The sequence below is a fragment of the Callionymus lyra genome, chromosome 3 (assembly GCF_982586985.1).
Source record: "Callionymus lyra chromosome 3, fCalLyr1.hap1.1, whole genome shotgun sequence".
NCBI classification, from domain to species: domain Eukaryota; kingdom Metazoa; phylum Chordata; class Actinopteri; order Syngnathiformes; family Callionymidae; genus Callionymus; species Callionymus lyra.
This window is the reverse complement of record NC_141820.1, coordinates 25,164,236-25,181,185: the sequence shown is the minus strand read 5'-3', so window position 1 is coordinate 25,181,185 and position 16,950 is coordinate 25,164,236. Positions and strand designations below refer to the sequence as shown.

Sequence of the window (16,950 nt, the reverse complement as noted above, 5' to 3'; positions counted from 1 at the left end):
GAGTCTGTATCTTCTATAGTTCTCGTTCTCAATCGTGTTCTTATTGATATAGAAAAAATCCAAAGACAAAAACATCGAAAAGTAATTCTAACGATCAATCATAAGGAGACGCTTCATTTAAATTACTTGTCTTTTGGTGGTTCTTTTTTAATTTTCGACCGCTACTTCTATGAGCAGCACTAGAGAAAGCGAGAGACCTGATCAGTCAATGAAAAGCACATTTCAAGGCTATGAAGGTCAAAATCCTGGACGGAATTTAAACGTCAAAAAAAGGATATATCTGGTCGTCGTAACTTCAATCAGATCAAGTGTTGGTGAATCAAAGCCAGATGAGGAGGACCAGAGATAGGACCAGGACCAGAGGAGACCTGGACAGTGAGTTTATGAGGCAGTTGAGGAGAGACATCAGGTGAAAGAAAGGTGAGAGGACACAGAGGGACCAGACAGACGCACTAGTTAAGCTCATGTTGAAGGTTAGGATCCTATAACACAAGAAGGTATAAATAAATGTAGAATGTTTCCAACATATCTCTGAATAATCTGTCTTAGCTTGAGAGTTTCCTCCGGGTGCTCCGTCCACTCTCTCCACAGTCAGTGAGTCATGGTTTCACTGAGACAAGTCTGAACATCTGGTGAAGAGTCAGTCCAGATGTGATCGCTGAAGAATGCAGAGATAAATTCAAAAGAGCTTCAGTGTAGCTGCTTCTTCTGCGCGTCAATCCAACCCGACAGGTGAGTTCAGCCCCGGAGCGACGTGTGATGACCAGGCAGGAAACATCTGCATCATCGCCCGGAAAACACGGAGACAGACACTTCCAATGATCAACAAAACAAGATGGATTTGGACACTTTATTATTTTTGGATTAATTCAAAACAAGTGTGTTGTTGTTTGGAGTGAGACATTCTTGGCGTGATACAAGTCTAAGAGTGATACAAAAGAGTGCATTCATGATTGAACAGTGCTGAGACGATGACGCAGCTTCAGATCCGTGTTGTGTGCAAACATAATTCGGTATATTTTTGCCATAATTCCATAAGATACACGAGATAATAAAGTAGATTTCACGATGGGCGGAGGAAGGGTGAGTCATGACCTGACATTAACGCGCGGCGAAAACTTCTGCATGTACAACTTTATTAAAGTTGCAGCGAGAAGAGCTGAACGAGTGGATTTTATTTGATCCATCAGAGAGTGGGAGGCTCAGCAGCTCGGCGCCGGCTTCCCATCGATCCCCCCCCCATCCCCCGTGTCATTATGATGGATTGTTTGTGGGCTTCGGGGAGACCGGCGGCGGACCGGTGCTATTGACAAGACACTCATTCCCGCTCGCCTCCTCTGGTTAACTACTCCTCTGCCGAGTTAATGAAGTAAAAAATGGGAAGAGAAGTGATTTGTAGGAGTTTGGGTTCCGTTGATTAGAGAGGTTTGAGTTGATGTTTAGGGGAGCGTAAACTGAGCCGTACGCTCGTGATTCACGGCGACATAAACGCAGTTTTCCCTCTAAATAGAAGTCTCGCCCTTCCCTTACACCGTGGTGATCTTCTTGTCCTTGCTGGCCTGTTTGATGGCCGCCTGCTCGCAAATGATCTCCTTCAGCCGCTGCAGCCTGGTGTTCTGCTGGCCCAGGTCGCCCACGCCCGTCTGGCTGCGGTGCAGCAGGGACAGGGCGTTGATGTACTCCAGCTCCGTGTAGCGGACGCCCTGGTCCACCACCAGGTTGAGCAGCTCGTCTGCGGTGTTGTAGAGCATCTCGTAGTACTGCCTGGAAAGGAGAGAGAGAAGAGCATAGCGTGAACATTCAAAGAGGAGGACAGACAAAAAAAGAACATTGTATTTATACAACACTTTTTTAGAAGACAAATCCAACTTTTTACAGCACTAGTTGTGGCCATTAAAGGCCCAGTACTTGGCCTTTGAAATAGTGCTTCTGGCTCCCTCCAGTGTTGGATTAGAGTACCTGCAGTCATTTCATGCATTCTCCTCTGCACTGTTTTAATTGTTAACGATATAAAGGCTCTAGTCATGTCATATTTGGGTTTAATCTTCATCGTGACATCAAAAGTCTGAAAACAATTTGGTTCCTGAGCCAAATTTTATCTCTATGTAAGTTGCCCAAAGTGAAGAGCATCTGTAAAATAAAAGATAGAGCTCAAATCAGTCATAATTATTACAAAAGTTAGCCAATCCTTAAAGAATCCAATTAAAAACATGAAAAAACTTTAAGCATTAGAAATTGTTACTTATTGTAGTTAAAAAACCCACAAAAAACATTTAACAAGTTAACATTTTGTTTTTGTGGTTGTGTAGTATACTAATACCTCAATCTCAATAAAAGATGGTGGATTAAACACAGCGGACAGTCTACTAAACAACAATTAAAGTGGCACGACAGAAGATTGAATGTTATCCGTGTCTGGTTCCCTCCGCTGTTTAAACAGTGCTATTACAATCTCGTAAAAAAAAACAAGCCTGTTCACGGGAATGCTGTGAAATGTGATTTTTGTTGCCTCCCCCAAATATCTCTTCTCCTGCTTAAATTTAACATTAACATTAAATAAAACGTGTGTATCTATTTTCCCAGCTTGAGTTGTGCTTTTTCTTAACAAAAAGATTTAGATTTTTAGATGTTTTTTCATGATAAGACAAAATATAGGTTGTTCATGCCACGACTCAAACGTCCATGGTTGTTAAAGCTCTTATAATGGCAAAGGTCACAGGTCTAAAATGCAACTGATCAGGTAAACTCTTCCTGACAGTGTGTTCTCTATCGGTGTTTCAGATAGAAGGTCCACTGGGTCACAGCCGACCTGCTGCAGAAGTGCTCGGTAACAATGTGTTGAGAAGGAAACCAACAAACACGTCCTAATCTCTGCGATCTCTGTCACGACGCCGTTAAGAAAAAAAAAACCCTCTTCAGCGAGAGAAGGTGTTTTTATCTCATTTGTTTGGCTCCAGCACACGCCCAACAGCCATTTCCTTCATTTGCGCTGCTAACGAGGCGATAATGAACACTTCTGCGCCGACATGCTTTATGTGTTGCCATTTTAGAGATTGGAAATTTCCAGAATGGAGAGAGTAATGGAGGGAGAAAGAGTGATGGTTTTCTCTGCAGATGAGCGAGGAAGACTCTTCTCTGATAAGTAATGCCCTCGGTCATTGGTGCATTTAAATTCCGTCTCACTCTCCACACTGATCTCCATTTCTCTCACAGGGGTTCTTGCTTCTTCTTCTTCTCTCCTCAGCTCATTTCATGAAGACGCTTATCAACAGTGATGGTGAGTCACATCGCCTCACTCCTCACCTGAGGGCGCCGGGGACTGAAAACAACCGGCTGCTCTCATTTGTGATTTTATCTCTTAATGAAATGTGCCTTGTATTTGTCTTTCAAACTGATGGTGGGGCCGTATCGGTGTGTGTGTGTAGGTGTGTGTAGGTGTGTGTGTTTGTGTGTGTGTGGGTGTTGAATATTGAAGTAGCAAACATTTCCTGCTTCCCTCCTTAAAGACCATTTTTCACTAAACATGGTAGAAATATCTAGTTAATCTTGCTGCCACATTGAGCAGAAAAACACTTGAAATGAAACAAACATGTAACTAATATCAAGTCATTCGTTTTTGAGTTATTTTGGGTTAGTTGAGTCATTAAAAGGCAATAAATCAAGTAAATATTGAATTTAGAAAATGTATTCCTGGATTATTATAATTAGAATATGAAATTTGAAATTTAATTATTAAAAAACACCAAATTCAACCTTTTAATATAGACATTATTGAATTAAAATATTCAATACAAACTAATTTAATCTTTCAATGTAGAAATTATTTTATTCAGTTATTCAAAAAAAGAAAGATGAATTGCTTAACAAAACAAAATTTCAATAAAGTTCGAACATTTGAAATGTTAAATTTAACCATTCAATATCCTGATGGCACTGATTTACTTTCTTACAATTATAAGTGTATCTTTATTCTAACCAAATTATTTTCTAAAATAAGTACATGTATAGGTTTATGAGTCATTTGTTACTGGGAAGCACTAAACAACAGAGTACATAGAAAACAATTTTTATATAATTTCTGTTCAATTGATTATTACTGGCTTATAACTGTTTTTGTTTTGAAAAAAAATAAGCTTTTTTTATGAATATTATATATTATAACATAAACCTTTGACTCGCCAAATGTAATTCAATTAGCAACATGCAGTTACAAGAGCTGTTGACACATGCATTGAGAAATACTAGTGAGAGTTCAGGGGCGAAGTCGTTTCATGTGGATTCATTTTAGATGAATGTTCTTGTTGATATAGTGGAGATGCTAGCATTGATGATAAGCAAAGAAACGCAGCGGCTATTCATGACAGCAATTACAAGGAAACCTAAAACAAAACCAAAGAAAGGGGATGTGGTAAGAAAGGAATTTAATTGAACCGTATTTTCCGCACTATTAGGCGCACTGGATTATAAGGCGCATAGAATAAAAGATACAGTCAAACGTTTGACTGGGGCTGCTTTATGCATCCACTAGATTAAGATGTGCTAAAGGGAATGTCAACAAAACAGTCAGATAAAGTAAAACTTTTTGACTCCGTTCACTCCCATCGTAACGATGTTCAAATGATGTTTAAAAGGCTTCAAGCAGCGGCGCATGAGACTGGTGTTGTGAGCAGACAAACGTGCACAGCAGTGAAGTTGAGCCCATGTATGACATGTTGAACGGGTGTGTATGACTGTTGAGCGCCCAGCAGAGTGATTATGAACCAAGACACACTCGCTCAAAACGGTGGCAGTAATATCACTCCATAAACGTCCGGCATGATGTGACGTGCATCGTAAATCCCACCCCGTGATGACGCAATGACGTAATCCCGCCCACGGCTGTCGGCTCAGTCGGCGAGTCATGAAAGTGTTTGTAAACAAGTCACCCACCAGGTATTGTTCATATATAAGGCGCTCCGGATTATAAGGCGTCCTTTTTTTGAGAAAATGAAAGGCTTTTAAGTGCCTTATAGTGCGGAAAATACGGTAAGCAGATCGTTTTTTGTATGATAAGGGTTTTCAAAACCAACCTAGAGAGTTATTGTTGGATATTAAAGGATATTACGCCAGTTGTCCATATTTCCTTAGGCCTATGATGTGGACTGTGACGGAGTTTGACACTCCCGTCTTCAACTCTGACTGTGCACATCCACCCAGACCAGACCATAAACCAGAAGAAGTGTCCACCTGCGGAGGGTTTGATGTGCGAGATACGAGCCAAGATGCGAAGCGAACAGAATGAGCGACATAAACAGGTGTCGCAGCTGGAGCGACGACAGAGGTCGTGCTGCGAAATGTGTTTAACTCCGGAATAATATCGGGTGTAATTCTTTTAGCCCAAACGCGAGGAAGTCTGCCGCAGCTGCTGGATTAGAACCAATGGATCTGGAGCCGCCGTCATCTGCTGCTCCGCCGGTGTTGATGAGCGAAGGGGGAGTCGTGTGGACAGCTGGCAGTCGCGACTCCGGGTAAAGAAGCGTGTACCAGGGAGTGTGTCATTGCCGCCAAGCCCTTCAAACTGTTCATTACCTGAGCAGTTGGGAGGCCATTTGGCAAACAGGGCTGTTAATAAGATTAAAATGTCTCAGCCCTGCACTTTCAAAGCACAAAAAAAACTGTCGAGTCAGCAAACTATTAAATTACCACACAAGGAATCGTCTACTTCGCACGCCTCAGCCAGATGAAGAGATTTACCCGGACAAAAGAAAAACAAAAGTCTATTAAGGAAAAGAAGCAGATTTTGTTTCTTCTTAATAATCTTAAGGTTTGGAACCCGCCACGTCTTGCTCAATAGCCGCTCATTACTCGAGCGCGCTCGTACGACTATTCCGCGGCGGCAGTAATGACTGTGTGTGTGTCTTAATGATGACTTTACTCTCAGCTGTTATCGCACACTTCTTCTGGAGGACAAAGAATATTACGGCAATTTATGGCGCGTGGATGAAACATGAGGCCGCTAATGTATAGAAATGTTAGCGGGCGAGGACCGAAAGAGGGGAGGAGAGGGTACGACGGATGGGTGTTGGGGCAACACGGGCGAAAGAAAAAAAAAAGAAGCGGGACGACGACACGAATCAGCATATTGCCCCTCATTAGCAACGTCGGCGCTATCGTGGCTATTACCGGGCGCCGCTGTCAGCAACAACACACTCGTTAGCCAGGAGTGAGCGACGCTGAGGGAGGAGTGAACTGTCGTGCCGGACCAACAACCCCCGACACCCCCCAATGTTCTGTACGCTGGGAGTTTAAAGTCGAATCAGTACCTCACTGGAAATTAAAAGTGGAGACCAAGGGAATAAAACTTATAAAACTTGTTTACATTTTCTTTTGTGACCAACAAGGCATGCCTTCATGTCTCTATGTATTGCCATTTGAAATAAAACTATTTTAAGATCCTATTCATCATGTTAAACTCTACGGAAAATCACATTTTATTATTGTTTGAATCTGAGAGTCTTAAAATAAAATGAATATACATCGTATATTAGGTCATTTAACTGTTTCTTCGTACACACTAGAACATGTTGACCTCTGGTTTGGACTTACTTCCTGTTAGTGATGGGTAATGATGTTTCATGTTACAGTGTATCTATACACACTATTAAGCTTAAAAATGATGCAAGGTTACATTAAATGACTAGATCAAAACCAAACAATTTAAATCACTGGCCTTTAGCAATGAAAAATATATATGTCAAAGTACAGATTGGAATCCAGTTGGATCTGGAACCCTACTAGTACAGATGAATGGATTCCAATCTCTACTAGGAGAGATTGTAATCCTACTACTGTATTGGGATCTGAATATTGGAATTCCAATCTGTCCTAGGACAAATGGGAATTCTACCAAGACAATCCTAACCCTAACCCATATCAATATTAAGATCCCAGTTCAGTAGCAGGATTCTATATATATATATATATATAGTATATATTCTGCTCACGATACGATTCAATGCATTTCGATACACTTTTAGGGTACATCATTTTAGTGCCATCTTGTGATTGTTTTATTTTCTTTGATTTAATACGACTGTGAGCCAAAATATCAGCTTTAAAAGCTGCTAGAGTCGATGGTATCCTCTCGTCCTCAGTCACTGCCGGGATCTCGCTGGATTTCATTCGTTCCATTAGCTGCGTAGCATTTATTGACCGCTGCCATCTAACGGCCAGAGGTTCGATGAAGGAACAAAGTGAAAATCTCAATGTTAATTGTTAAAAAACAAAACGATATATATACAACGAAACACTCATTAAAAAAATAAAATATGATCTTAGAAGGAAAACAAATGGATACAGCGATGTATCCCTATATTATATTCACAATACTGTATCAATATTCATCTGTTTCGATATTATCTCACATCCCTAATGCCTGTTCAACGCATCAATACCCCCTGACAAAATAGCGACAGTTACTCTGATGTTTACTAAATATATAGTTCAGTTTGTGACTCACGCCGCTAATAAAGCAAGTCATGACTCATCCTTTCACTCTCCGAGGGAATCGAGATGCACCAAAACGTTGCGGATGGAGGTTCTGCAGGTGTTGACAGCTGTTTGTGTCTCTTTTCAGCAGATGCTTTATCGCCCTCCCTCGCTTCCTCCTCCCTGCTTCTCCATCGCTCTCATTAGAGCGACACATTCGTCTCTCCTCTCGTGACACCGACGCTTGATCAGCCAAAAGACCGGTCGGCTTGTTGTGTAGCACGCAAACACACACACACACACACACACACACAGACACACACAAAAGAAGGTGCACACGCTTACAAGACTCACAATCCAACAGCCCTTCATCAGCAAAGACCAGCATCAACGTGAGCGTTTAAACTACAGGGACACAAGACCAGCTTCATCAGCAGACAGCAGGCTCATTATACTGACTCACACACACTCACACACACACACACACACACACACACACACACACACACACACACACACAGAGGGGAAAGAAATAAGAATTCAGCAGCCGTGACAATGCAGGTGGATGGACAGTGGAGTAGCAGTGGATAAGAAAGCCCAGAGAGAGAGAGAGGGGGGGGGGAAGAGATAAAGAGAGAAACAGAAGGTGACAGGGGGGAGACAGAAGAAGTGACAGTGTAAATACGAACAGCTTTATCTGTTGACACCTTCTACCTCCTGACACAAACGTCAACTGTACTTATTACCCACGTTCTCTCAAGACACGGCAGCTTGTCACCGCCGCGCACGAGATGTGACCACCGATTGGCCCACGCACACACCTGGTGTTAAAGGGTGGGCGGCGGCGGTGGCGGCAGAGGACACTTCAGACGCCGCAGTCATTTGCAGTTGAAGACAGGTGGTACCACGACGTGATCTCGGGGGCAGCCGGGGCCTGTCAGCGCAGCGTTTAGCCTACATGCTAGCAGGGGTGGTGGGGTAGCAAAGCATGTTATGACAGCGCAGGTAAGCGGTCTGCACGGGTCAGTGAACGCCTCCCGGGCAAGAGGGTGGTTACTGAGGCAGCTCCGGCTGAGAGCACGCACACACACTCTGTCCGGTATCCTGTTTGTTAGGCCGACTAGCCTCACCTGCTTTTTACAGGGCGGAAATAATTGACGACTCGGAAAAAAAACAAACATCCGCAGGCTGATGTTGCCCGGCGAACGTGTAAGTGAGCAACACATTGAGAGAGCAGAACAACAGAGATCCATGCAGAGGCAAGACGCAGTCAGCAAACAAAGTAAACAAGAAACTGTCTGGACGTTGATTTAAAAAAAAAAAAAAATATCGACACCTTCTAACTCTCTGATGATGCAAGTAGTTGCAAGTATATTCACACATTGTGGCGCCACTAGAGATGGAAGCGTGCAGCTTTGACTGTCAACATCTTGTCAAGACAATCTTATTATAACATGTCGTCTCGGTAACGACAGGAGTCAGGCATGTCCCGTGAGAGTCATGTTGACATATAAAGAGATAGTTTTAAATTTAAAATTATACAGAAACATCACATTATAGTAACATAAGAATCACAATCAGACACATTTTTTATATTAAAGAGTTTAAGGTAAATAGACGTTTTGTTCGGCCTGTGTGATTGAGTTACCTTATAACAGCTATTTTACTTTAAACCAGGCAATCAAACTTCATACTTCATAAAGTCTGGATTTTACAGCCCCCCAATTTTTTGTAAAAGTAATAAAGAAGTACTTTCAAAACGCTATTTCGATTGTCAATTCTCCATTTTCAACTTCAGCAAACTAGTTTTAAATGAATAAAATCATCTAAATATAACTTGGATTAGAGGCAACTGAGTAGTAGATGACAGTAAAATTCATTCACTTGGTTCAGATGTTTAAATGTATTCAGACAGCAGTATCTTCGTTTTAAAGTTTAGATCTAAGATCATGAAAAAAAGGGAAAAAGAAAAATTGATCGCCACACTGTTTGAGATTTTTTTTTAATGGAGGAAAATCAATCCCTCAAATAATGTGTCTGGCAAGAGAAAGAAGGAGTTGGAACGTTTTTTTTTTTAATTATATTTTCTAGATTCCGATGAACAAAAAAAAAAAAGAAATACACAGAAAGAAATAAGAGAATTTTGGTGCCAGACACCATTAAATCCGATCAGTGTCAAAGTTAGTCCAACGCGGAGTGACATTCTCCGAGCAGATGGTCTGTAAGAGCGAGCCTGACCTTGGCTAAAAAAAGCATCTCCTGGAGCCAAACCTCTGACTGCGAGACTCCACTGTTTGCCTTTCCACGTCTATTGATCCAACAAGCTCCCCGTCTTGTATTTTGGGGGATTTCTACACCCCTGAGTAGCGTTAATTTCATGTAGAAACACGTTTGGGCACACGGTAGCGATGTTTCCCAGGCTAAGACGGAGAGGAGGACGGGAGTAGAGAAAGGAGAGAGAGAGAGACGGATGAAGAGACGTGGTTGATGAGTTCTGCAGTGCTGCGTGCAGACTCGCTCCTCTGGTTTAACTAGGATCAATGGATATTACTGTGCCCTTGTACGAGTGTCCCTGTCCTACACAAAACCAACGCACACACACACAGTTTAAGCATATGGTGCATCTTAAAAATGCAGACTCCCTATAGTGACGACTTCCTCTCCACATTTCACAGCTTCTCCCACGTCTGTTCAGAGACAGACTAACGACCTTCTTCAGGTTTGTCTTAGTAACTCCACAACATGTATTTTTTAAAAAGTTCTTATAAAAGTTGAAACACATGAATAATAGATGGATAGATGGATAAAACTTTATTCATCCCCCTGGAGGTCTCCTTTAATCAAGTTAAAGAAGACATTACTTGAGAATATTCCATATAAAAACGTCAGAAATTCAATATAACAAGGGAGCTGTCTCGCCTGCAGTTGATTCAAAACTCTGCAGCGAGAATTCTGACCCACTCTAGTAGAAGAACTTACATTTCTCCGATCCTTAAAACTCTTCACTGGCTTCCAGTTACTTTCAGGATCAACTTTAAAATTCTGGTTCTTACTTTCAGGAATTCATGGTCAGGCTCCTCCTTACATCAGTGATCTGATCCAGCCTTACACCCCAGCTCGGACTCTGAGGTCTGTGGATCAGAATCTACTGATGGTTCCTCGCACATGGTTCAGGACCAGAGGAGAGAAATCCTTCCAAGCTGTTGCTCCTAAGCTTTGGAAAGATCTTCCTCTCTCTTTGCGCTTGATGGATCTACTGACTCTTTCAAGAAACATCTTAAGACATTTTTATTTGTTCAGGCTTTTCCTGGATTTTCTGGAACTCCTGTTCAGTTTTATCTTGATCTTTAAAGTATATACTTTAATGAATATTGTTTTGATTGTTTAAGTGCTTTGTGACCCTGGTCTGGAAAAGCACTATATAAATAAAAATTACTTACTTACTTACTTAAAAAGGTTTTTTTTTAGAAATATAAGAAACCTACCTGGCAAAGTCCAGGTCGGCTTCTCTGGACATGGTAATATTGGTGAGGTTCTGCTGGAGGACAAAGATGTTCCTGCACATCTTCTTTATGCCCGACTCGCTGATTCTCTTGAAGTATTGGGCCCCGTTGATGAGGATACAAGAGATCAGGTGACCCAGACCTGCGTGAACCAGGAGACAACAACAAGAGTCATAGTGAGGAGGCGAGATGACACTTGAAATGATTGTCCTTAAAAAAAAATCGAAAAGTACCTTCAAATATGTACTGAAACTTGTGCTGCTGGAGCGCCGCGCTCATGACCTCTTCTATGGCCGAGATGTCCTTGTTGAGTTTGACCACGAGAGGGTCGTAGTCCATGCTCTCCACGTTAGCCACGATAGCGTAATTCCCCTGCTTGGCCAGGGGGATCAAGTAGTGGAAACAATGGACCCTGGAAATGGGAGGACAAAGACAGGTGAAGGATTTCAAGTTGCATTGAGCGACTGACATCTGCAGTGAAGTGGAAAACAACATTAGATGTTAAATGTTATGATCAAGCCTTTGTTTATGTAATACAACGAGTTCAAAATTAAACTTTTTTGGTTTTACTATGCTTTATTGCCTTCACTATTACTGTTTATTTTTTATATCTACAATTATTTTGTCCAAAAGTTAGCTACAAAAGTTTCACCTTATTAAGGTGTATAAAACTTTTATTAGATATACTATTATGCAATAAAGTTTTATCTATCCATCAATCTTAACACTGTATTTTCTATGGTAGAGCTGGGAACCAGTATGTAAGACATTTTATACCAGGCCATTCAAAAAGAAAAAACATTAATGTAACTTTTGCATTTACTATTGTCTGAAATGTGGTTTCTTTTGAAAAAAATAATGGATTTCTCTTTACCTTAACATGTTACTCTTGACACATCAAGATGGAAGTTTAGGTCACGTTTACTCCAAAAACGTATCTTTAAACTAGTGGACATGAGTAAAATACAATCTCTATATGAGAAAAAGTTGTTGCAGAGAAACCAGTCCAGAGCTCGTGAGACGCATTTTTGCTATCCACTTAATGTTGGTTTGTTTTTACAGGTCACGCTATTTTAAATGCTGTGATTTATCCGAAGACTCGTCCCCGAAAAATCATTCTGATCTTGAAAGACAGGTTGTGAATAAGTTTGGCGACTCCTTATCTACAAGACTGGAAAATGAAAATCTTTACGTTGCAGACTGGAAAATAGACATTGAACAGCATTGCCTATACTTCCAACCGTGATTCAGGAATTTTAAATAGTATCTTAAAAAATGTGTTTTCAATCATAATTCATTCTCACGTTGACAATGATGTTTGGTGATGATGTAGTGATGTGTGGTGAGAAACAGTAGGAAAAGTAAGGAAGGAGTGTGAGAAGACCAGAAAGGACAAGAACATAAATAAGTGTGTAAGAGGACCAGCATATGTCGAGGTTTTGGAGACAATTTTATGGAGGCCGGACTGAGATGGTGTGGAGAAGAGAGACAGGACATCAGGATCAGAATCATAAACCTTTATCACCAGTGTTGAAGGCCTGAGATGAAGATGAAGGCCCCAGAAAAAAGTAGAAGAAGACTTTTAGGTTTTAGGATCTGCCAAGAAGAATGGTGGCGCTATTTGGTAGGATGCAAAATAGGATACTTTTATTTCGACATGGGTTTTACAATATCAATTCAAACTAAAGATAATACAAATATTGAGTTATATTTTTCAACTTTCAATTCCAAGCTATTTTCTAATAGGAAAAAAAACCCAATAATAATTGCAGTGCAAAATAACACTTGCTAACAAGTGACAAACTAATCTAATGATCACTGCCTCTCTCACTTATCAGTTTTTCTTCAGAAAAATCCACACAAGTTTTGATCAAGTGTTGGTATCGGAATTTGACACAAGCTGATATGCTGTGGCAACACTTCCAAAATGTAATTCCACATTTCATGAAAGTTTCTTTGAGTCATTGCATGTTTTTCAATCAGCTTGATTTATCAAGTCTCACCCCTGACCCACAGTCTAAGCAAGTATGAACTTTTTTGTTGAATTTTAAACATTGAACTATCAGTTATTTTGGACCAATCGTCTTCTTTACTAATTGTATTCCAGGTGCAGACAAGAAATGTGTTTGTTTCCCGATCCTGGAATGATCAAAGCTTTGAATTGTTGAATCAAATTATAACCCGATCACTGTAATACAGCATGAAGGCGAGTGGCACTGAATCAAAGCTCATCTTCATGTGTTTATCTCTGAAGACGCTGCTCAGACGTCAATTCTTGTGTTCATGTGTTGGTAGTACATCCGTCACAGAAAGTCTCTTAATAGTACTTCACTTTTTTTCTTTACAACTTATTTTCTGAGGTGCCTCATCACGTCTGTCATAAAGCCGTGGCAAGTAAAAGACATCAAGTTGTAATTTGTTGCATACGCCGCCTTCGGTGCATTTAGACAACATGCTGGGAATCCATCGGCGCTTTCCAAAAAGAGTGATTTGCTGCCTGAAAAACAGATGTGTGCGCTTTGAAACCCAAGCATTCTTGCTAATCTAAATGCAAGATCACACTTTCCGACGCCGAGGAGGATTCTGCGAGCTGATTGTGTAGTCACAGTGTGTGTGAGATAACTGAGCGTAACACATGCTGTTATTACATTACTTCAGCGACTTGAAGGGTTGTTTATCAAACTCCAAAATCTCATTTAACTCTCCTCCTCAAATCTGTTATGCGTGCTCAACAATTGGGTGACCCTGGGTAACTTATGGAAATAACCGGGGTCAGAAGAAGATTGTTTTAAAAAAAGATTGTACACTACTCTTACTATCATGAAGGCATTTATAATTAGAAGACAATTAACCATGGGTGTTGCAAAAGAATACATAAAGTCCTGAGAGCTCGACTAGTGGCATTTTTCGCCCCGAAGAAAGTCATTAATGGATCTCCAAGAAGATAAAAAAGACAATTTATTCAATGAGCATATGACACACACACACACACACAAGACAACTATTGTTGGGGCCGCAGGCTCTTGTTGTTTGCTTCATTTAACTGGCACCACTACGAGGGGAAATTGACTAGATGGGTAGAGGGAATGGAGTGTAGCATATATAGACATCGGCCTCGGGGAATCTTTTTTCTATTGGAACCATAAACTGTTTTGCATACAACGTTCCAGTGAGGAGTGAAAAAGGATGATGAAAGACCGTTGATGACACGAGGGTAATGAACAATGCCATCGCTCGTCTGGAGGATTTCGAAGGCAATATTGCAGCACCTTCACCACACACACACACTTGTTAGCGACATCCTTGTTGCATCAACGGATTCATTTTATTCATGGTGTGTGATTGAATATGAGTGTTTATCAGGCTAGGAATCTAACTTTTACTTAAACAAAGAATAGACATCAGATGTGGTTTCAAGTCACAGGTTTCAGTTGTACAAGTGAGAAACACACTTACAGGTCCGTCTGAATTCTATCTAAAGCACAAACCTGTTGGGTCCCCGTTATATCTCAGTATCTGTTAATTATCTTATTCCAAAGCCTTCCACCAAACATAAACTCAAAGGAGTTATTCTCTCTTAAAGTCAGGGTTACCATATACTTCTTTAAAGATCATACCTGGCACAAAGTACCAACACATTCCTTCCCCACACAAGCAGTGATAATAAATACAATCGGTGAAAGAATATTATTTATGTTAAAGAACATTTAATAAAACATATTTTCCCATCAGTCAAAAATCACAGATGGAGGGCGTGTGGGTTAAATGAGGTTGTTTACATACCTGACCTCCAGGTGTAACGCCAGGAGACAACGGTTGGCGATGTCCTGGAAGCTTCTGGACAGGTCGTTCAGAGTCTGGAGAATCTGCTCTCGGCTCCGCTCACTCTCTCCTGCTGCCTGGCTGTCTGAAGACGCAGATGACACTGAATAAAAAGGAAGAGAAAGAAGATTAATGAAGGCAGCGATGAGGAAGGTAACAGTTTAAGAAGTAGTGTAAAAACAGGTAAGACAATAAGAATGTGTCCATCATGAGCTATTGATCTAATGAAATTATGTCCACATGAATTTTGTAAAAACTTTTATCCATGTTCAGGAAACAACTGTCCATAGAAAACTGGCATAAGGAGTGTCTGTGTGGTTTAAAACAATTGTGATTTAAATGAATACTTTGAGTCACTATCTGGGGACGATATTAAGTGTTCTTTAGAGGTTGAATGTCCGTATTTATCTTAACTTTTTCATCAACATTTTCAGTGTGCACCCTGACATCAAACACATTTTCTTAAATAGAATAGTCACATTTGACATAAACTCAGATCTCTCAATGCGTCATTGCTATCTAGGATAAGAGAGAAGTCAACAGGTACAGCATACTCTAGTACTGTATATAGAAAAATGCCCTTGTATGTCAACAGTTTTAACCATTTCTGAGCCTTTAATGTACATTAATAAACTGGCTTATTTCCAAATAGGATACAGGATACAGATACAACGAGTTAACTTTTCAATGAGTAGCTACTATCGGTTAATGATACTTGGTATCATAATGGCACCAATTCTGACATGAACGATAGTAACCTGATGGAAAAGCTACTGTTGGTGTGACTCCTTTCTGAGCCTACACAAAATTTACCCCAAATTTATTGACCACATTTTTATCACTTTTATTTAAGTGTTAGTTTTTCGAAAATGACCATGAATTATTACAGGTTTTGCAGTGGTATTGAATACAACTTTATTGATATGCATTCCTAGTAGCTACTGCAGAAGTCTTATGCATAAGTAAAGAAGCTTAAAATACATTTGTGATAACTTCAATATCTTATGAATTTAGAATATGGTTGATTAAAAAATAGGAAAGCAGTTAGCATTCGCTTAATTTAATGGTCTGATCCTTGTTCCATAATCAGGATATTTTAATGTACTACCTAAAATCTCAGCTTGATCAGTTAAGCTTGATAAAACATATACATATAATTGACCAGATCCTAGTAATATTTTGTGAATTACAATTTGATACTCCACTCATAAGCATCTAAAACACTATGTTGACAGTTTGATAAGTTTATGCGCAATATAATTTCAACATCGCCTGCATAAACAAAGCAAAAAGTGAAAACTCGACTTCCTTCTCTTCCCTAGACCTTAAGCCTCTTTGCACTCTGATGCCCTCACTAGTGCTGATGTAGCAGGTGCATGTGTCGGTGCATTGTGAACCACACACAGCAGCTCAGGGAGTGTGAGGGAAAAGAGAGAGTGCAGAGGATGATGATGAGTGTGAATAAATTCAGTCCAGTGCAGATCAATAACCATAAATTAGCACAGGGAGGAGAGAAAAGAAATTGGCACCGTCACTCATCTGCACGTCTCGTTGCATAGCGAGGGACAAGAGTGGTCGTGCATGCGTATACAGTCGGTGACCGCAGGACTTTTTGCAAGCAAAACACGATCAATGTGCCGCAGTCAAAACTCCCCAGTTACTCTTCCTGCCCAGCTAAAGGTCACTCTTGCCAACACACACACACACACACACACATCGTACTATAGACTTAAACGCACACACGGACTAAAAGGTTTGTGTGCTCATGTTTCTGATGTGTGAAGGTGTCGCCGGACAAACATCGGAGCTTGTTTTGCTTCACTTTTGAGCACAGCTCAATCTAGTGCCGTGGCTTAAGAGTTGACATCCAATCAACTCGGCAAACACAGCCGAGGCGGTCGCGTGTGGAGTTCTTGTGTGCTTATGGCCTGCAATGTTTTGAGATAACAAGCTGGACTATTCATTTTCGGTGACTTCGTAAGTGAGTTCAACCTAGTAGTAGTTTTGATATAACGAGAAGAAATCCAGTTTGAAATACGTTTCTGGTTTTTATCAACATCAACGTCTGAATCTGTAGGAAGGTTTTTTCAGAGTTTGCCCCAGACGGTCTCTCATCTGTGCTTCATTCTGGGCGAGGGTTTTATTTGATTACTGTTTT

General features: G+C 40.7%; 1 protein-coding gene across 1 annotated transcript in view; it reads right to left on the bottom strand.

Moving 5' to 3' along the window:
- Positions 1–836: 836 nt before the first annotated feature.
- The window catches only part of exoc4 (exocyst complex component 4), a 100,958-nt gene continuing 84,844 nt past the window's right edge, over positions 837–16,950 (bottom strand). The window contains exons 17-20 of the mRNA XM_087787270.1: positions 14,754–14,895; positions 11,204–11,382; positions 10,953–11,112; positions 837–1,764 (exon numbers count right to left, since the gene is read on the bottom strand). Of these exons, the coding sequence (XP_087643396.1) occupies positions 1,527–1,764; positions 10,953–11,112; positions 11,204–11,382; positions 14,754–14,895 (719 nt within the window). The 3' untranslated portion in view covers positions 837–1,526. The remainder of the gene's footprint in view (positions 1,765–10,952; positions 11,113–11,203; positions 11,383–14,753; positions 14,896–16,950) is intronic.